The 22,419-nt window shown below is 47.1% G+C and overlaps 1 protein-coding gene across 4 annotated transcripts in view; it reads right to left on the reverse strand.

Annotated features, from left to right (window-relative positions):
* Positions 1–22,419, reverse strand: part of ARHGAP44 (Rho GTPase activating protein 44) — a 503,523-nt gene that overhangs the window by 57,470 nt on the left and 423,634 nt on the right. For all 4 annotated transcript variants that reach the window (XM_069200331.1, XM_069200329.1, XM_069200327.1 and 1 more), the window contains exon 17: positions 14,399–14,620. In XM_069200331.1, the coding sequence (XP_069056432.1) occupies positions 14,399–14,620 (222 nt within the window). The remainder of the gene's footprint in view (positions 1–14,398; positions 14,621–22,419) is intronic.

Consider the following 22,419-nt stretch of genomic DNA (forward strand, 5'->3'; position numbering starts at 1 on the left):
GATGCCTGGTGGACGTCATCTAATTCATCCATCCTAACATAAAGTCTGATGACAATGTAGGATCCCAGATAAATAACGAGATGAAACCACCTGGATTAATTTTTGAGAGTCAGATGTGAACTTTCTCTTGTTTCTCACAATACCTGTCTTAAGGTGAAAGAGCTTCAGGTAGGCCCTCAACATCCAGACCTCAAAATTGGCATTTCCAAATAAAAGCTTCAAATATCGCTTGTAATCATCCATGTATCCGTTGAACTGTGATGTCTTATCAGCAAAGGTAACTCTTATTGGTTCCATATTAAGACTGAAGATCACTGTTGCCATTGGGAATCCATGGACAATGCCATCAGTTACAGAATGTTTTGAAATCCAAGGAGCTCTACTGAATAAACTGGAATCGGTAATTGAGGTAGGATGAGAACAACTGCATCACTATGCTGTCAAAGCCCATTCTTGGGGATGCAAGGTTGAGCAAAGCATGATGGTTAATGGTACTGAAGTCTGCAGAGAGGGTAATAAGGATGAAGAGTCAAGGATCAATCTTGTCACTGATTTGGAGTGTACTTAATGGTAGCCATCTATGTAATGTATTTTACATTGAAACTGGTCATTTTGGAGGACTGCATTGTTCTTGAGTTTCTTATGAAACTGGGTGGCACTATTGATTTCTCTGATATTTCCATAGGAATAATGGATCAGTAATTTCAAAATAGCTATGGTACAGTTTGGGGTACATTAGCAATGGTAGGTTCTGTATAGTCTTGAGGGAAATAAAGATAATATCTTGTGGTAAGGATGCTTGACTACATTGATGAGAGTTTAGGAGCTTCTCTGACGACTGCCCTCATTGTCGATGCTGGCATAATGTCATAGGATGTTGCCTTGACTTCATGAGCTTTGAAAGATCATTGATGGAGATGTGGGACCATTCATAACATGGAAATATGGTGCTCTGGTGACTTCTCTTTCATTAGTTTTTTTTATTTTATTTTGTCAGTCTACTGAAAACTGTGAATCGTGGTTTACTTTTCCCTACAGAGTTGAAAAGATAAATCCCGACTGGAAATAACTCAAAGTTTGAAGCCACTCAAAAATATTATGTTTCTATTGGTGGCTTTTCGGATAATGTAAATATAGTATGTTGCCTTGGCTTTTGTGAACAGCTTCTTTATGGTGGTACGAAGTTTTTACAGGATCATCAGATAATTTATGTTAGACCTGGCACGTGGTGTCAGTGGTTACCTCAAATTTTTTGTTTTTTTTTAGGATGTGTTGCTGGTTCTCGCAATGAGCCTACCGGACCTGGCACTTGTGCTGGAAGCACAGTGTGAAAGTGCCAGCGTCATCCTTCCATCTACCTGGAAGTGGCATTCACCTAGGTGTGTAACTTGCACCCTGGGGGTTTTCCTGTATAGGTACAGGAGCTGGCATCACTTTCCAGGGTGTGCACATTTGTGCACAGGTATTCTAAGATAGGAATTGAGCCTGATAGAGGAGGCTAGCATAGGCACACTTGCAACTTTGTGGTGGCTTAAACGAAAGTGTGAAAGTAACAAAAGGGAAGAGGGAAGTATTTTCTGGTCCAGTGTACACCGTCCCAATTGTCTAACACAAATTCTATCAAAGTACACTGTTCCGATAAGACGGACACCACACTACCAATTAGGTTGAGAGTCATAAGGTCATCAAACACATTAGTATGTTAGAAGCAAGTGCCCTCATTGACCAATAGGTGACATGCTTCATCATTGACCATTGCTCCTTGTCAGGCCGGCGTTGCAATGCCTGACGGGCCCCACTTCCGGCTTCATGGATGATGGGTAGGTTAGGGGGACCGCTACTCCAAGAAGTACATACTTTTTATGCTTGAGAGTAGTAGCATCCATGTGTTCCCAAGGAGCCCATTCCTGAAACCTCATGCAGAGCTTGCCAAGGAATGCCCGCTCTTTAGGTGAGTGGCCATTCATCGTGGGGACCACTGCACAACGAAACGTCTTGTTGGTTTGAACAGGATCACCTGGTGCGGGACCCCTTAGGGCCTGCTATTGTCAAGTGTGTCCCATTTCTCTCATGTGAGCCTGGGCTGCATGCTCATTTTTTGCAGAGACCTGATCATTGGTTGCAACCCTCAGTGGTGGGGGGGTACGACCTGAGTTGTGCTGTACTTGGTTTCATATGGCACGACTGAAATTGCGTCAAAAGTGTTGACCAGGGAGTCTGGTGCGTCTAAAGTCATTGCACACTAGACGATGTGTCTCATTCCACAAAGGTACGGAAATGAAGTTCTAAGTATGACCAACGGAATTACTGCGACTTAAATCATTGTATGCTAGACATTGTGCCTTTTAGAGAGGTGCTGGATTTACATCCTTCGTGGGAGAGTCCAGGATTGTCTAGTGCAGTTTAGGTCTTCACGTACCAGTCTAGTGCCTTTTCCAAGGTGGTACCACATTGGGAATTGGCTTGTGAGTGAACACATGGTCAGGGTGATTCAGATCATTGGACCCCTGATGTGTGCCTCCTTTTTGTGGAGGTGCAGCACTGAGTACTTTTCACGTGAATATGTAACCATCTGGGGTTAGCTGAGTCTTCATGCTCCCAGACACGGCATCTCCTGGTACAGGAGGTGCGGGCCTAGTAACTTGCCACGTGCAACTGGCAGTGTTGAGGGCAACGCACGTCAATAAGCCCTGACGGCGCCTCTCCATTTCAGAGGTGATGAAATTGGTAACAGTGAAGTGTTTTCTTGGTTGGACGCCTTGGTGTCAAACGGCCCCGGTGACCCTGCTCCTGTGTTTTGGTGACCTCTTAGTAAACCTCCTGTGGGGAGCCCGAAATTCTACTCCTTAATGGTTTACCGGCTGTTGTTATCCTTTCCCCCACCTTGACTCCAGAACTCTCAGACTGTTGACTAGCCAGGAACAGCCCAGTAACCAGGGAAAGGTTGATGCAATCTTTGGTTCGTGGAGGGGCATGTTAGTTGAAGCTGGTGGGTGGCGGTTTGGGACCCAGGGTGCACGCAAACACCGTGGCCTTCACTATACGGGTATCAGGGCACCACATTAGGGTGTCAGGAGTGAGAGGATACAAGTGTGTGTGTGCACACGCCAACTGATACCCGTGGCACCGCACAGCAGGGCAGAGTGGATGTGAGGGAGTGAGAGCGGGTGAATGTGAAGGCAGTATCATGGTGCTGCTGGTCACGTTTATCCTGTCAGGGAGTTCTTACAGTTTGCATTACTCTTACTAGTGCAGCTTCGGTGCAGTGCTACACTAAAGTATTGTAATCCCTGTATGTACAGTTTGCTGCTAATGTCGGGAACCAGGATGCACTCTGAATTTATGTGTTACACTGATTGTGGGGATTTCTAGGGTTGGTCTTGTGCTGACAACGTTTGACACCTTATGTGGGTGCGGGGAGGAAATCTACTATTTTCCTTATGTGTAAATACGGCAGTAGTCTTTAACACAGTTGGGCCTCATATAGTGGCTTCCATTGCAAATTGGGGCATAGGCCCAGAGTTACATTATAACCGTACAGTGTTGACAAGGTGTGTGTTGAATCCAATCTTTTATACATGCAATGTGTATGAAGTCTCCTTTGTACCATGCAGTGTGGTTCTGGAGGGGAAGTCATGTGTAATTTGCTTTACGTATTGCCTCTTTAATAAGCCTGGCTGCTCTGTGCCACTCTACCCAAGGGTGAGCACAGGTTATCCTGTTAGTGTAATACCCTAACCTTGATGGGAGTGGCGGATTCTGCCTGGCTAGGGTCCTGCCTCAGCCATCCAGAATGTGCCACCTCCAACAATTTATTTATATATTTATATTCGAGTTTAATATGGCACAAGGTCATTGAGAGGTATACATGTGCTTTACAGAGTGACAAGATAGCAACAGCGGTCTTACAATAACTCTGAATCTACCATATGAAGTCGGGAGTTGGATACAGGGACGGTAGGGGATGGGCGGAAGAAACATAGGACAGAAACAGAGTGATGAACAGGAAGAGGCTCGAATGAAAGGAGTAAGAAGCAGGAGTGAGAAAGGCAAGTAAGGGTGAAAGGTACTGGAAGGAGAAGGAGAGAGGGAGCAGGAGGATTGTGACAAGAAAGTTGAGAGATGGGATAGAGCAATAAAAGGTAGGCAGAGAAGGAATAAAGTATACAAGAGGGTATAAGAGCTAGAATTCAATAGAAAGAGTATAGAAGGCAAGCAAGGATGGAAGGGTAGGTGAGATGAGATGAGGAGCAGGAGGGAAGACGTAGGAAGGCCGGAGAGAGGACGAGCAGATGGAGGTCCCAGGAGAGGTGTGCAAGTGTCTGAGAAAAGGTGCAGCTCTGTTCTGCATCACTTCTTCTCATGCCTGTTGATGCAGCATTTACTGCCTAATCTTTTGTTGAGCAGGATTTCAGTGAACATGGTTGTCTAGAGATTACTCTCTCTTTGAGTGCAATGAAGCGGAAAATCTAGAAAGAATAACTTTATTGCTTCAGTTGGATCTCTAGAGAAGATGTGGAGTGGAGGATGTCAACCGGAAGGCTACATGGTCATCCAAATCCAGGTAAAATACGACATGGTCAGGTGAGGTTTACATATGAAGCGTAGATGAAGTGCAACATGTTACATGCTACCCGTGCTGTGGGTTAGCAGTTTGATAAGCTGTTGGATGTTGGTGGTTCCCAAGAGGATGACAAATGCTTTATCATGGTTTTGGTTGCTGTGTTATCTGGGAGAGGGACACCAGAAATTAAAATATTGCATGATCAGGTGGTTTTGATACAACAGTGAAAAGATGAAGATGGAGCTATTTCCGGTTGGGCAGCAGCTCAGATGGAGGGTTATAGACTGGATTGGCAATAATGAGAATTAGCAGGGAAGCTGCTCAAAGGATTTAAAGGGTGGTTGTGGAGCATGCAAAGCCATGTTGATCCATAAAAGACTGTTATACCTCCTTCTGTTCTGGTGTATTTGTCAGTGGAGTTTAAAGGTACTATGTCACTGTGAATGCGTGATAAGGTGAGGAAGAGACAGATCTTTGACAAAGATGGCTACAAAGTTGGTTGTGATTACGATCTCTGCTGTATCTCTTGCACAAGAGGCATTGGACTACGTATTGGTGAGCATGAAGTGCAGTGAACGTCGAGTGTGCTGAGATGTAATGAGCTGGGAGTTGGAGTCTGCTGGTTACAATTTTTGAAACTAAATAATATACAGTAGTGCAGATGGTGCATAAGGATTTTGAAGTAAAAGCCCTGTCAATAGCCTGAACTAAGGTTTCTCTGAACACCTGCCAAATCCTGAGACCTTATTCTCAAAACACAATCATTTAACCCAAAGGAAATACAAAGATGGACTGTTGAGCATCCAATCCAAAACACTGTAATTGTGTAAACACAGCACTAAAATGACTGAAAACAAACTATTAAGGTTAATCTTTGACCTTTGACAATTCAGTGTTCCGACTGGTAGCAGCTAAACAGATACAGAGTCTGGTCCACTGTAATTTATTTGACCACAATCACAACTACTCAACAATTAACCAGCAGAATAATCTGCATCCATCAGCAGGCAGAGAGAACAAATATTCACAAAAAAAAAAAAACGTAAGACACTGAACTTAACACAGCCTTGTAGGATGAGTACAAAGCAGAGTATTTTCAAACCTAGCTGGAGGAAGCTGCAGCTTTTAAAAATAGTCGAAATACTGACTCAATCTGCATTCAAATTGGATTTTAACTGCATGTTGACGTATGATATCAGCACACCTAACTACAAATCAGCTATCTGATAAACCCATGGGCACATTTACTGCTAATTCATGCAACTCGCCACGCTGTGTGAAAGGTAGAAAGCAGAAATGCACCATATTTAAAAAGATATGGAGCATGTCCACTCTCTCCTTGCACTGGTGCACTGTGTGCTGCCTAGCGGCAATGCATTCACCCTTGCATTATGGGCAGGATTGTTTTTGTGCAGGAAAGGCTACCTTTCTGCACAAGAACAATCTTTAGATGCCTATTCCACTTTTCCACGTGTCCTTGTTGTACCTCTATCTGGTAGGTGCACCATTTTGGAGCAAACCCAGGCTTAAAAGTCTTTGTTAATCTGGGTGTGTGTCAAAATACATAGGAACGGCCATGCTCTAATATGCTCTAACCGTGTAAAGCCGACCCAATGCAAATTAACACAAGGTAAAAATATGTGCAGCGTTGCATTACTTTGTATTTACTAAACCATCTAAAGCCACTCAAAGTGGATACCAAGAAGGATTTAGCCAAAAAGGATTGCCACAACTGAATGCCAAAAAAGATTTTGCATTGGAGGCAGCACCCACAAAACTGATGATTCTTCAACACAAATTCATAGTAAATCTGGGTCCAAGTCTCTTTATGCCTGCATTCCATGTTGAGCTTTTGGGGTTTGTTTGGCAACGGTTCAGGTACCTCGCAGCAGGACTGACAATGCTGAGCTAACAGGATTTTTACATGGCTAACACTCAGAGAATTGACTGTGCCAACAGGTTGATAAGATCTTTACTTGGACTGCTTTGTTAATAAGTCACAGAACAGCTATGGGAGATAATGGAGATAATGTCATACATGTGATTATCCCGCCCAGAAGACATGGTGTTGCAATAAGGCAGCACTGAAAAACTGGGTGGTGGGCAGTGCACTGAAGGGACGTACGGCGGATCACTTGCAAAGTAAAAACAAAATTAAGGTAATTGAAGCAGGTCCCAGTGGGCCCTTTATACCTGCCTTCAACAGAGAGAAAATAAATATGCCGGTCACAGACCAAAGCCACAAGTCAACACCATCAGAAGTCCCCTTTTTGACATAGGGATGAAGTGACACATTGGGTGCTGTAGAGTAACATTGGTATCCTACAACTGAAGGGACTATTGCATTCAAATTAAATAACAAAGTTATCGTTGTACATTTGATGCTCCAAGGAGAGTGATAACTAGCAGTCAAGCTGCAAGTGTGTATTTGCCATCCTCTACTCTTGGAAAGATCTTTAGACTTACTACCTAGGACATCATTGCAAATGTACCAGTAATCCAGATTAGAGTAAATGTTACACAAAATTCACGCTGTACCTGCATTTTTTCTTGGAAGACCTGGCAAACTTTGATAGGAGAAAAAACTGCACAAGTTGCGGTTTTACATCTCAGTAAGTGAGAAAATGAACAGCATTACGGTGTTACCTCCCATTCCAACCAGTGTGTTTATAATGAAGGTAATACCTCCCAAAGAAATAAAAGCATCTGCAGTAGTTCCCCAGGCAGCATTAGTTCCCAGGATTACCTCAGATTCTGCAATGAAGGCCAAAGTCTGTTGGCTAGTAAATCTCCAGAAGAACAAGTTACTTACCTTCGGTAACTCCTTATCTGGTAGAGACAATATCTAGTTGCAGATTCCTTACCTTTCAATTTGCCACAGGTATCAGAATGGATCCAGAGAATTTTTGTGAGCAGTATCCCTGTGTGCTGTCAGGTGGTGTCGATCAGCTCTGAACCCATCATCGGCATCATCCGCCATGGATATGACATTGCGGTTCCTAAATAGGCACTACCCCGGCACGCTGACATCAGCTTCTTTTCACAACTTTCCACGTCAGAAGCGCAGAATCATGAAGAACACTGACCACTGGTGCATCAAAACTAAGGGGGTCAATATGAACACAGCGGTTTCACAGACCGCCAGCCCCCTTGAGACCCTGCCGGCAGTATAATATACATTCTGCTGGGCCGGCCGGTGGAAACAGTGTTTCCGCCCGCCGGCAAGCAGAATGCAGGGCCAGGACATTGCGGACAGCTCCACATGGAGCCGTCGTCAATGCCGCTGTGTGGCAGGTGCAGCAGCACCCGTCGCGCAAATCACTGCCCATAAATCAGGCAGTGACCTGCGCGACGGGGCATTGCATGGGGGCCCCTGAGCCCCCCTTCCACCAGGGAAAAGCTGGAGGAACAAGGGTTCTTTATCCGCGCTGCCCTGTCGGATAAAGTATGACGCAATCGTGAGGCTGCCTGTCGGCAGTAGCCTAGCGATGGCGGAGGGCTGCCTGTGGCGGCCCTCCCGTGTTCAGAATATGGTGGTTCAGACCACCATGCCGGTGGCGGTATTTTCCGCCTTCGCCGGCATGGCAGTCTGAACCACCATGTTCAGAATGAGGGCCTAAGGCCCTGAAGGGAAGTCCCGGCCCCTAGAAATCGCAGAGCATGGAGGATAGAAGGGTCAGTAAGGAATCTAAAACTAGATATTGTCTCTACCAGATAAGGTGTTACCAAAGGTAAATAACTTGTTCATTTGACACTTCTTGTTACAGATTCCTTATCTTTGAATACAGACCAAAGTAATACCATCCCTAGATGTAGGTCTGCGAGCCAAGTTCATACTAGAAAGTCCTTCAGGACTGAATGGGCACAGTACCTTTCCCTTCTGACCTGACTGTACAGGCAGCAGAGTTTGGCAAATGTGTGCAGAGAAGCCCATGCTGCCGCCTGACAGGTGTCAAAGACTGGAACACCATGAGCTAATACAGTGGTCACGGCTGTTGCTCAGGTAGAATGAACACTCAAACCCTCAGGGGGCTGCTTTTTGGCCAGTGTGTAGCAGATCTTAATACAGAGCACAACCCGTCTGGAGATGGTCCGCTTCTGCACTGCCCAACCTTTCTTCACACCCACATCACCAACAAAGATTTGATCATCAACGCGATGTACGATCAAGGTAGAATGCCAACGCTCTTTGTGAGTCCAGGCGGTGGAGTCTCTCCTGTTCCTTAGAAGGATGTGGGGGTGAGTAACAAGTAGGCAAGATGATGGATTGGCTACATGAAAGGGTGTGACCACTTTTGGCCCACTTTGTCAGGATAGATAGAAAGGTAGGGCGGCTTGGATGACAATGCCCATAGCTCGCTCATTCTGGAGGCAGATGTAATTGCCACAAGGAAGGCTGTTTTCAACATGAGAAGCCTGAGAGGACAATTGTGGAGAGGCTCCAAAGGAGTGTACATCATAAATGGCAAAACCAAATTCAGATCCTATTCGGGCATAATGAATGGGGATGGAGGAAAAAGATGTGTAAGACGATTTAGGTATCTATGTACAATAGGGAACTTAAACAAGGAAGGTTGGTCAGGCAACCTCAAAAGAGCAGAAACAGCAGACAAATAATCTTCAAAAGTGGCCATAGCAGAGCTCTGCTGGTCCAGGGAAAGGATGAACAACAGGAGCTCAGAGAGAGGGGCAAAAAGGAGGTCAACAGACTTGTCTGTGCACCATGCCACAAATTTCTTCGAACAACAGGCGTATACCATTTTGGTAGAGGGATGCCTGACTGCCAAGATTAAGTTATAGACTTCAGAAGGAAGGTCAAAAGCTGTCAACTGTTGCCACTCAATCTCCATGCAAGAAGGCGGAGAGTGGAAAGATTCGGGTGCAAAACCCTCCCCCTGCTGCTGCAAAAAAGATCCTCCAAAAGCGGCAGTCTGATCTGAGGATCGATGGCCATGCTAGGCAGCTCAGGGTACAAGACTCCCCGTGCCCAGTCCGGATCCACAAGGATTACTTGGGCCCGTTGTTCTTGGTCATATTGAGAACTCTTCACAGAAGTGGTATGGGCAGAAAGGTGTCTAGGAGGCCTGAGTTCCATTTGAGACGCAAAGAATGTCTGAGTGATTGCCACCTTGGAAACTCCAACATGCAACACTTCTGACAATGAGCATTCTCTGCAGAGGCAAACAGATATAACCAAGGCTTTCCACACTACTGAAAGAGACCTTGCACCACCTTTGGATGGAGACACCATTTGTGATCCCCTAGGCTTTTTAAGCTGAGTTGGTCTGCTTTGGCGCTCAGAGAGCCTGCCAAATGTTGAACCACCATGGATATGCTCTGCTGTTCCAGCCACATCCAGAGGTGCAGAGCCTCTTGACAAAGGGTCCATGCCACTCCCACCCACCCTGCCTGTTGCAATACCACATGGCAGTGGTGTTGTCCATGAACACCTAAACCATCTTTCCCTTGATAGAGGGAAGAAATGGATTGCACGGAATTCCACCAGGCCTCTGATCTCCATCTCTCCCAGGTAGTCGCCCCATCCCATGAGTGACGCATCTGTCACTACTGTCACATCTGGCTGGGGGAGGTAGAGGGATCTGCCTCTGACCCAGTCGCGGATCATTAATCACCATTGCAGATCTTGGGCAGTTTCCTCCGAGATCTGTACCTTGTCGGAGAGAGTGCCTTGATGCTGCGCCTACAGGAACTTCAGGTCTCACTGCAGAGCCTGCATATGCCACCTGGCATGTGTCACCAGTAAGGTGCAGGAAGTGATGAGGCCTAGCAGCCTAAGAGTCATTTTCATAGAAATCCTTGATAGAGGCTGAAAAATCGTTATCACAGCCTGAATATCCTGGACTTCCTGCTCGGGAAGATAAGCCCAAAACTGCATTGTGTCCAGAACAACTCTGATGAAAGGGAGCATCTGAGAGGGAGTCAGATGTGACTTCAGCATGTTTATAGTAAAACACACTGAGTGCAGTAGGTCCATCGTAGCATGTAGGTGGGAGATGACAGCCTAGGATGAGCCCACCTTCAACAGCCAGTCATCAAGATAGGGGAAGACTGAAATCCCTGATCTGCGCAGATAAGCTGTGATGACTGCCGTCACGTTGGTGAACACCGAGGGGCGCTGGTAAGGCCAAAGGGGAGCGCAGTGAACTGAAAGTGCTTATGGCCCACCGTGAACTGCAAGTAACGTCTGTGGGTAGGCAGGACGGGAATATGGATGTACGTGTCCTGCAAGACCAATGCTACCATCCAGTTTCCTGGGTCCAGAGCAGATAGAACTGGAGGCAGAGTGAGAATCATGAACTTCAACTTCTTAAGGAACAGATTGAGGGACCAAGGGTCTAGGATAGGATGGAGGCCCTTGTACTTTTTGGGCACCAGAAAGTAACAGGTATAGGAACCACAACCTACTTCTGGCACGGGAACCAACTCTATGGCTCCCTTGGCAAAGAGAGATGTAACTGGTGGAGAATGGATAAATGATCCTCCATCGTCTGATCATAGGATGATGGCATGGATAGAGGGGTAGTCTTGAAGGGGAGGAGGTAGTCCCTTCAGACTATCTGCAAAACCCACCTGTCTGATGTGATGGATAGCCAGCAGAGCAGGTGATGGCGGACCCTGCCTCCAACTGGCGCTAGGTGGTGGAGAATCAGATTAGGAAGGCTTAGAGGCTGTTGCAGGAGGAGGGGGGTGGCAGACTTTCCAGACCACTGGCTTCTCGATCCACCAGGTCGGTGGATCCCACACCCTTGGCCACCCAAAGGCAGGGCAGCATGTGTGGCACAGTGGCTGGCCAGGAATGGACATGGTTGGAGGCTCCTTCCGTAGCCATGAGAGGCAGACTGAGGGGGAAGAGGAGCCGCAAGCAAGGCCCAAGGACCTAGCCATGGCTTGAGAATCAAGCAATGAGTCTGCCTTGTCTCCGAAGAGATAAGTGCAATCAAAGGATATGTCCACCAAAGTAGCTTGGACATCCCCTAAAAAGCCAGACATCCTCAACCGAGTGTGGCACCTCAGAGCCACTGTCAACAAAACCGCTCTGCATAGCGAGTCGTTTGTGCCCAGTCTGCAACAGATAGTGAATTTGCTGTGTCTCTCCCATCGGCAGCAGCCTGAGAGTGCACAACCAGGGCCTCGTCTGGGACCTCTGGCAGCACTTGCGCAACCGTATCCTACAGTGTTTTGGGGATAGAGGCCCAAAAGGCATGTAGTGTCACGGACCGCAATGCTAGGCTGGTGGAAAAAAACAATCTTCTTCCCAGGTGTGTTCAGCCTTTTGGATTCCCTATTCAGGGGTGCAGAAGGAAACGCGTCCTGGGAAGTGGAGGCTTGGAAAACCAAGCTCTCAAGGTGGGGTGTTGCATCAGAAAACTTGGGTTCCCTGCAGCAGGGCGATGGAGGCAGGCAATTGTTCTATTCACAGGAGCCACTGTAGTGGGTTTGGACCAGGTACCCAGTAGGAGCTCTGTGAGAGCCCCTTCAACCTGGAGCATGGGTTCTGAGGAGGAAGCTCCAAATTGAAACACCTCTGTCAGTAATTTAGTCCTGAGGGTCACCGAAGGCAACTCAAGGTCCAGGACCTCAGCTGCTCTTCTCACCACCATGGAATAGGAAGCTCCCTCCTCCATAGCCATGGTAGAGAGAGAAAGCATGACAGTATTTGGAGAAGTATCCAGTCCGCTGGCTTCACCCAAGTCTGTATGCCTGTCCATAGGTTCCTGGAGCTGGTATTCTAAAGGGTCCAGTGACCCCTCCCATTCATCACCGTAACCTAGCAAAGAAGAATGGGGCTCAGGGTCCAACATAGAAGGCAAGGCTCCTGCCGGTGCTGGAGTCATCGTCCAGCTCCGTGTCAGAGTCGGGGATTGGAATGGGGATGGCATTGCCTGCGTGCAGCACCGGGAGCGTTGCCGCCAGGACTGGCGTCGGGGAAGGTCAGCATCGGATCCAAGAACAGATCAATGGGTGACCCTTGGTGCTGAGGCCAAAGCCTCTGATGTAGAACTCAAAGGGCCCCTTCTATCTCTGCGGGGCCCAAAGGTGTTCCAGCGGTGTTGGACTGCCTAAAAATGAGGCGCATTGCCTCAAAAAGCTCTTTAATTTGGTCAGGGGTCGCTCTGGCTCCTGGAAACTCATGTGGGGGGGGGGGCACGGAGTCGCCCCAGGCAGAGTGGACAGAGTGAGGCCTAGAATGTTGACAGTCCCTTGTCTTGTTGACCTACGGATGCGGAGAAGTTGAAGAATGCTTCCACTTTTTAGATTTCTTCTTGTGCCTCAACTTTTCCGAATGCCCCGAGGGCTTGGAGCAGGACGACAATGATGGAGGACTCCGCGAATGATCCCAGGACCTTCCTCTTGACCAAGATCTCGACTTGGTAGAGTCAAGGGTTGGGCCACCATCAGCTTCAGTGGCCTCTCCCTCAAGGCCTTCGGATGCACGGTCCGACACTTGGAGCATGACTTTGGGTCATTGTTGAAGACACACGAGGTGCTGATCCATCATGGACATCGCCCAATGACAGGAACAAAGGCTTGGGACTCAGTCTTTCTCTATGAAAACTCAAAAAAACTTTGACAAATAGTCAAAAAAGCCAGTAAAACAATTACTGTGGTGTAGGTCTCTTTGGATTAGCGCTAGCTGTTGGGGAAAGAAAAGAACTGACGCCAGCGCGCCGTGGTGGTGCCTATCAGAACGGCAACATTATATCTGGTGTGGACGAAGCGGACAATGGACGGAGAGCCGATCAATGCCACCTAACGGCACGCAGGGACACTGCTCATGAGAATTCTCCAGATCCAGTCTGACGCCTGGGGGAAATTCGAAAGGTAAGGAATCTGTAACTAGAAGTCTCAATCAGATAAGGTGTAAAGTGCCTGCACCCCCTGCAGGAAGGACATTCCATCATTAGGATTCACAATGGGATGCTTCCCTGCTTGACAGCCCATACTGGATTAGAAAGTAGACTTATTCATCATAATGTACTTATATTACATATATGATTACAAAGAGATGGGTCACTATATTAACCCTCCTCAAGAGTCACAATAATGTTAGCCCTACATTGTTTCTAGCTAAAACCACACCATTGCATGCTGTATTGGATGTCCAAATACACCTGACACCCTTTGTGCCTCGCCCTTGAACCCACCTCAATTTTAGTATGACACCAGCAACCCAGATAACAGCAACAAGATAAACAAAGGTGCCCAGTACTGATGCCACAGGGAAATTCTTAGAATGGCTGATGGGCAGGGGTGGTTGTTTCCACCTTATGCAAAGAAGGCTTTACCATTCTTGTGCTCGTGTAGGTCTTTACACAGCTGCATATGATATTTAAATGGATAAAGGTTTGCCCATGCTCAATGACGCTTTGGATTGTGATGGAATTGTCCATAGTAAACTTGTATTCTTCTCTCAGATCATTTGTTTTGATAAAAAGCTTTCAGCTCACAAGGGTAGGGAGCTCTGAACTTTGTGTTCTTAAGCGAAAGCTTTGGAGAGGAACAGGTGGCAGAGGTTTAGGGCAGAGCAGCATTGACACAGATATCTAGTTACCCATTCCCCTGATTTTAATGTTGGAAAATACCTCATATTGTTAGTATGGAAAAGAAAGCACTGAGCAAGAAAGGTTGCTCCAAAGCAAATAATATACTTTACTTCAGAAGTATCACGAAAACAACTAAAATATTCCCTACCTCAACCCGCAAACAAATTAAGGAAAGTGATTGGCAGAGATTCATTTTGTGATACGTATCAGAAATGTTACAAACACAGATTCCAGAATAAAATATAGCCACTGCACTGTCAAAGCTTACCTTGACCACTCTGGGGCTGGCTGCAAGTTAACAGAAGGAGGTGTAGGGGAGGGAATCACTGGAAAATCAAAAGCCTGCTCAGGGATTGGTGACTGAGGGGTGGCAGCAAGCTCAGACGGTGGTGCTGGAGGCTGAATGGCTGGAGGTGTGGAGGATGTCTTCCGGACCAATGAGGAACTTCGACGGGCAACCCAAGAGGTGTCCATCACCTTCACGCCCATGCTGGAAATACAGAAACAAACTGATAAAAAAGGAAAGTTCAATCTGCCTAATGCCTTCGGTAAAAACAGTACTGTACTGTAGTTTCCACATGATATGACCTTTTTCAACCCCCACTTCTAACTGAAACAAACTACTTTTCCTCTGTTCTGCAAAGGTTTTCATTAATTGCATTAGATTTCCAATACTATAGGCCCTGATATCCTTTTAATTATTTACATTAACACTCATTTACAATGAAGGGGCCCTACTCCCATACTTTAGATAACTGATACAATGAAATCAATTAATGGCAAGACCCACTCTCAGATGAATGCATGCAAATGTGGGGGCCATCTCGAGTCTCAAAAATTGTTGCAAGGAATGCTTTGTAAAAAAGAGCACTATCTAACCAAAGAGCAAATGTACAGGTCATTTTTCCGGTCGCTGATGGCCCAATTCATGGAAAAGTATTTTCTAAATGTACAAAATCCAAAATGCGATTCAGTAACTTGTTACTGAATCGCAATTTGAATTTGAGATTCGGAAGGGGCGTACTTGGGTGTCCCTTCCAAATATCAAATCAGTATGGTATATATTGCTGTTTTGAGACCAAATTCCTGTTGCAAAACAGTAATAATTAACACCATTTTAAAAATGGTGGTAACACATTCTTAAATGGTAAGGGCTGCAATTGGGACCTCTTCCCCTTTGAGAATGATGAAAACATATTTTGTTAAAAAACTGAGGACCTGATTTATGAAAATATTGCGCACCTTTGCGTAATTTTTTGACAAAATACAATTATATTTTGTAAATGTGCACCACTTTTACATAAAAAAATGACGCAAATGCAGCAAAATCTTTTCATAAATCAGGCCCTGAGACTTCAAAGTTTAATTTTGCTATTTTTAAACGCATCCCATTGGCCTTTAAGGAAAGCAGCCGGCATAAAAGAATAGTTTTATTATAAAGCAGTCATAGACACGGTGGTCTGCTGACCATAGCAGGCCACCATCCATGTGATGGCTGCGAATGAGTCGCCAATTATGACCTACCTCAGTGGTTCCCAAACGGTGGTAATCGTTATTCTAAAAGTACAAACATCTGGCCCCAAATGAGCTATTCAGTTTATCAAAAGTGACCAGCAAGAAAAATATAAATCTAAAGACATTCTCCACCTGATTGTGCATTTTTTGCTACCTATTCTCACAAGCAAATTAGGGGCATATATTTACAAGAAGTGGCGCAGCCGCTGCACCACCATTGGCAGCACTGCACTGAGTCACTTCTAAAATGTAGGGATGCGCTGTATTTACTAGAATAAGGCGCATCCCTGTGTTTCCCCCTGCACTAAATTAGCTGCCAAGCGCCATTGCAGCCACACTTGCGCCATGGTGCAAGAATGGCTGCGTTGCGGAGGACATTTACTCTTTCTATGTGGGGTGCCCCTAGGGTGGTGCTAGATTTTGGCGCTGCCTCAGGTTTACGAAATCTCGTAAATCTGGGGTAGTGTCAATATGCAATGGGTGATGCTCTGGAACGCCCACAGCAACACCCAGAGCATGCCCAGTCCACGCAAAGTGCTGCGTGTGATGGGGCCGTATTTACAAGGTGGAGTTAAGCCGAAAAAAGTGGCTTAATGCCACCTTGTAAATACGGCGAGTGCACACTGCCACCGGAGTACCACAAAAAGTCACACTCTGGTGGCGCTAGGGTCTTGTAAATATGCTCCTAAGTGCTCAGCTATGTAAGTTTGACAGATTTGTATCTCGAGCATTGTGCTTTAGAAGTAGGCCTGGGTGAAATGGCAACTGTTTTAACAAGAAACACAGTATTTTTTATGATAATTACAAATATCGTGGAAAATACGTTAAGACAATCATCTTCATTAAAATTGTATATAAGCTATCTCCTTGCACACAAAACTTAAGTAAGATACCTGCTTTATGCATTTTTCTTGGAGTTTTCTAAAATAATGAAAGAAATATTGCCTGTGAAAACATGCTGCTAAGGCACACGTCCACTTTCACAACTTTCTCAAATCATTTCCTGAATGAATAGTCTCCCAAGAAAGAAAGTTATGCAAAAAAGAGTAAGAAGACAAAAACAAAAAAATCATGCAAAATATGTGAAACATGTGAATCAGAATTTACGCGAGATTACCCTTGTGTGATGAAATTTCCCTGTGGCCTAATTACAACCCTGTCCAGGTATATGGGGACTTGCTTGCTTCTAGCTGGACGTCAAACTCGCCTTAGTGAGCAACCATAGTCTTGTGAGCTGGATTGGGCCTCATATCGTGCTGCTGACTTCCAGCCAGTCCCAGGGGCCCTTTCTTATTGCACTCTTTTAAATACGACTGGCCATGGCTTTCTGGATGGGGCTGAGTTATCTGGTCGTGGGGATGTGAGTCTGGATCTTCGGAGCTCTGGGATCAGGGGTGTCCTCCTCCTCCCTTCGAAGTAGCCATGGTTTACCTTCATCTCATTCGTTTTCTCGGCCACTGAAGAGTCCCTTGAGGCTGCTACCTTGAACCACAAAATGTTTTGAGTGGCTGTCTCCTCTCCCTGCTAGACATACACAAGGGTTCCTTTAACAGCAAACACTCTTTATGCCCCTTTCTCAAATGGTGTTTGGAATTTCTATCTGTCCCGAATTAGGACAGGAACCACTACTGTCATGTCCGAACCTTGGGCTCTACCAGCACTACCTCATTCATTTACTGCCTGCACTCTTAGGTGCTGATTGGGTCAAAGCAGCAGGGTTTGTATCCTGGCCTCCTAGGAAAATTGTGCTTCACCGGCTTTCCTATCATCATGGTTATGGGATGGACTATGTTGTGCAATGGGGCGTGTCGGGTCTGTGCAAAGCAAGTAGTATAGGCTCCAACTGAGGTTCGCTCCCTGTTCGGCTGCGATCCTGAGGACTCCGTGGAGGGTGCACATGAAATGCTTCACATCCTCTTTGGCCTGGGGCTGATTTGGTGTGATTAATTAATCATGGATCCCCAGTCTTCCAAGTATTCTTGAATTAAGCCTCTTGGAACAGGGGCTCTGTGGTATCCTAGTAACGTATAGGTGCATGTGTTCTGGGCACGAGAGGTGATGAGAAAATGTCGTATTACAATAGAATGTTGTGGGAGGCTTTTGGAACGGCAGTGAGAGAGCGCGACAGTTGACGGGGAGAGAAGAGGATGTTGGTTGGTGTAGGGATTTATGCTTGACCTCTGTCTAAATTAACCATTGCCACAATCTATCGTTCATTGGTGTTGTTCCGACGCTTACATCCACCTCTGATGACTATCTTACAGGCTCATTGTCAGTTTACTTCACCTTTGGGAAGCCAAACATTGCAAATGCCTTCTCCAACAAAAGCCACTCCTGCAAACAATTTCGAGGTTGTTAGCTCAACAAAGAGGTACTTAGAGTACCCATCGACCAACACACTGGTGAGTCACCCACCAGGAATGTTCCAGAGATCGAGACTGGCCTGGTCCACGGTGGCTCCCTGACTCTAATGACAATGGGGGCAGGATGGCTTGCTTCTCCCTTGATCTCACACAACGGGCATCTTCTGACTGCTTCTTCCACAACATCGTCTCGCTCTAGGAACCACACCTTTTCACGGAGGTGAGATTTAGGGGCAGATTTAAGAAAAGTGGCACTGCATTCAATGCAGTGCCACTTTTCTAGTGCCCCCCTACTGCCACCATGTGTGTGCCCTATTTATTATATGGTGCACCATGGCACAGGGTAGGGGCAATAGCGTCAAAAGTTTTGACACTATTGATGTACTTTGCAGGACTAGCGCCTTAAATAGTTGCGCTAGTCCTGCAAAGTACAAACGGTGTGCCTCCTTTTAACGCCTGCTCAGAGCAGGAGTTAAAAAATGCCATTAAAAATGGCGCAAAGAAATCTTTTAGATTTCTTTGCACCATTTTTTTAGCCCCCCTCTGGATACATTAAGCCTGGGGCAGGCATAATGTGGCGTAAGGGATTACAAAGTGGTGCAATGCATGCATTGCGCCACTTTGTAAATATAGCATGATGATTTTTTAAGCCAAACGCCATTAGCGTTGATAAATGACACTAATGTGGCTCTAGAGCTTCTTAATTCTGGGTCTTGCTCTTCTTTACCCCTCTGTGGCCGTTTGACTACACTTGACTGGAGGCGTTGTGAAAACGCTATTCTGTTCCCTCTTATCAGGAATCAGTCTGAGGTCACAGGTAGTTAATCGTGGACACTCTAGAGCTAGGATAGCATGGTTTTGTCAGCTGCCACGACACTCTAGAGCTAGGATAGTATGGTTTTCTCAGCTGCCACCAGTGGTGGCCGGCAGCTTTAGGAGGGAAGCACACAAACACACACACACTCACTCACGCACCCACATCCATTAACAACACTCATAACATTCAAACATGCACATACCAAACATTCATTTTAAAAGGTCTCACACACACTCATTTTTTCACACACGCACGCACATCCATTAACAACACTCATAACATTCAAACACGCACGCACCAAACATTCATTTTAAAACATCACATGCACACACACACACACTTACCTTCAGCCTCGGAGGTCCCAGGAGGGTTGGGACTGCTGCCTTCCCTTATTGGCCAACCTTAGGTCAGCCAATGAGGGAAGGCAGCAGTCCCAGCCTCGTCACAGAGTGGGATGCGGTCAGTGAGACTGCTGACCCCACCCTACTCTGTGACGTAGTGTCACTGATTGACACTCGCCCTGGGCGCTTCAGGGCTTAAACCTGAAGTGCCCAGGTCAAAGTCAATGGGTGATGCTTTCTTTGTCACCCAGGGGAGGGCCTCGAGGCACCTTTGCTGAGCCGAGGAGGTCACGCCCATAGGAGCTGTGGCCTCCTCAGACCAGCAAAGTTCAGCTCAGGCAGCCAGGAGTCTGCGCAAATCGAGCATGTCTGCTCCTGGCTGCCTGACCTGAACATGACGAGTGTCTGTCAGACTGACCTTTGTACAGCCTGACAGACACTCTTCATGAGGGGCAAAAGGTGGAGGAGCGTGGCCCCTCTGCCCTAAAGGATGGGCCGCGCTTGGCTGCCACCCACCTGTGAGTGTCCTGGAGAAACATCTTCCAGGCGTTTCACTGCAACACTTTCATCATCTTTTGGAGCCCATCATCCACAAGTGCTGCTCTCTGGCTGTCATCAAGTAGGCACTTTAAACCGCTATGTGCACATCCATGCCATCCTCTGGGTCCATCTGCCTGCTTCCTGGAGCTAGTAGGTGTTGTGACAAAAAGTCAGCTGGGTTCCCTACCCCAGCTCGGTATATGACAGTGAAGTGATATAGCAGGACCACCCATCTTTCAATCCACAGGGGTGGGTGTGGGGAGGTGCCCCGAAACAGGCTGATGAGAAATCTATGATCCTGATGCTCCTGAATTCTCGTCCATTTAAGTACAAGTGGAAATGATGCTCAGCACCTCTCTTTCAGATTATGGGGGTCATTCTGACTTCGGCGGGCGGCGGAGGCTGCCCGCCAAAGTTCCCCTGACAGAATACCGCAACGCGGTCAAAAGACCGCCGCGGTAATTCTGAGTTTCCCGCTGGGCCGGCGGGCGACCGCCAGAAGGCCGCCCGCCCAGCGGGAAACCCCCTTCCACGAGGATGCCGGCTCCGAATGGAGCCGGTGGAGTGGAAAGGGTGCGACGGGTGCAGTTGCACCCGTCGCGATTTTCAGTGTCTGCTACGCAGACACTGAAAATCTTTGTGGGGCCCTGTTAGGGGGCCCCACGACACCCGTTCCCGCCAGCAAGGTTCTGGCGGTCAAAACCGCCAGAACCAGGCTGGCGGTCAAAACCGCCAGAACCAGGCTGGCGGGAAGGGGGTCGGAATCCCCATGGCGGCGCTGCCTGCAGCGCCGCCATGGAGGATTCCTCAGGCCAGGGGAAAACCGGCGGGAAACCACCGGTTTCCCTTTTCTGACCGCGGCTTTACCGCCGCAGTCAGAATTGGCCTGGATGCACCGCCAGCCTGTTGGCGGTGCATCCGCGGTCCCCGGCCCTGGCGGTCTATGACCGCCAGGGTCAGAATGACCCCCCTATGCGCTTCGCTCTTCTGTGGCAGAGAGTGCCCGACTGGCTCTTGGCACCTGGCTCTTATTCTTGTGTGAGTACTGCTCCTAACCCACGGGACACCAGTAGCTTCATGGTTTTCTAGAGATTGATATAGGCCATAGAGGTGTTGGCCAATAGGGCACACTTGATGTTGTTGAAAGCGCCTCTTCCTGGGCACCCCACACCCACTTAGCTGCTGTCTTGGTGAAGGCCCTAAGTGGTTCTGACAACACTGCTAGATTCAGCAGGAATTCCCCGCAGTATGTCACCATACCTAAGAAGTTGCAGACCTCCGTAGCATTTAATGGGGCAGGGGTATTCTTGATAGAGTCCGCTTTACGGGGTTCTATCTGAAGGCCGTTCTTCAAGACATAACCAAAGAGTTTTTGGGCCTTTTTAGCAGTGCAGGAAAACCGAGGCATGGTGTTCACAGGACACCTCCTTCTTCCTCACCCCTCTCAGCTGAGGTATTCAGCTGGGCTGTGGCGGGTAAGTCAGCCCTCCGGAGTTCAAGGTCTTGCATGACGCTCAGCCCACAAACCAGTGACACCAGGCATGCTTTCTGATACACTTATCAGGTGCTGGGCTGAACCAAGGCACTCTGTCTCCCAAAATAATGGCAGCGCATGCTGCCCGGAGAGTGCAGGGGCAAGCGGTGTGGTTGTGCGATGTTGTGCATGGGTGCAAAGCCAGTTGTAGGTGAGGAGGTAGGATCTTGTAACCAATTTGCTCTGGGAGTTGAGGCCCAAACCCCAACTCAGATGAAACAGACCGCTCATCACACTTGGGGATTATTTTTGAGGCAGGCAAGGAGCGAGCCAGCTCCCATTTACATATCTCCTTAGCTGAGCCCGGCCACAGAGGTGCATGCTGCGATCACCCGCATAACAGAGCCCGAAAAACTCCGTACAACCCCTGCTGCTTATCTAGGGTGACCACCAGTCTGTAATTTTCACGGACTGCCCATAATTTCGCCCTGCCGTCCGCTGTCCGTGATGAAAGGCTTAACGGACGGCATGTGTCCGTAATTTTAGCCTTTCACTTAAAGGACAAAATGTAATTAGGACAGATCAGTTTCCCAGCTGGACTGAAAGGCAGAGTTTCCTGTGCTCTGAGGGAGGGAGGGGCAGACAGATAAGAAATGCCTACTTTCCAGGGTGTCTCCTTCCCTAAAGAAATGCAAATGTGCAACTGCTAAATCTGCAAATGCAAAGGGGCTTGGAAACCTGCATTGACTTTAATCAACGGAGTCACTTGAAGCTTTCTGATGGCAAAGCTATTTTCTTTTAGAGAGGTACTGTAAGGGTTTTCCAAGGTGAGCTGTGGAGTGTGTGGTTTTAATGGACAGTTATACAAAATGTTTTCACTAGGTATAATCTGTACATTATTCAAATGTGTATTTTAAAAGGGCTTTTTAAAAATGTATCCTAAATGTATTTTCACATTGTGAGGCAGCCTATAGTATGCTGTGTGTAACGCATGTTTAAAATAAGGACTTACACATTCACAGTGCTTTTAGGGATCTCAGCAACTCATAGTACTAACAAACATGGGCAAAACCAATAGGTTGCGTCTACACTGGATTTACTGGTTTTGCCAATGTATTTTATCCGTGTTATACACAAGAATGGCTGCTGTTCAGCATGGCTAAAAGTTAGTGGCATAGAGGAGAGTGGCATGGGGTGTCGCAGAGTGGAATGGCAAAGAATGGCATAGAGTGTTGTGGA

This window comes from Pleurodeles waltl, chromosome 7 (genome assembly GCF_031143425.1).
Source record: "Pleurodeles waltl isolate 20211129_DDA chromosome 7, aPleWal1.hap1.20221129, whole genome shotgun sequence".
In the NCBI taxonomy this organism is placed as follows: Eukaryota; Metazoa; Chordata; class Amphibia; order Caudata; family Salamandridae; genus Pleurodeles; species Pleurodeles waltl.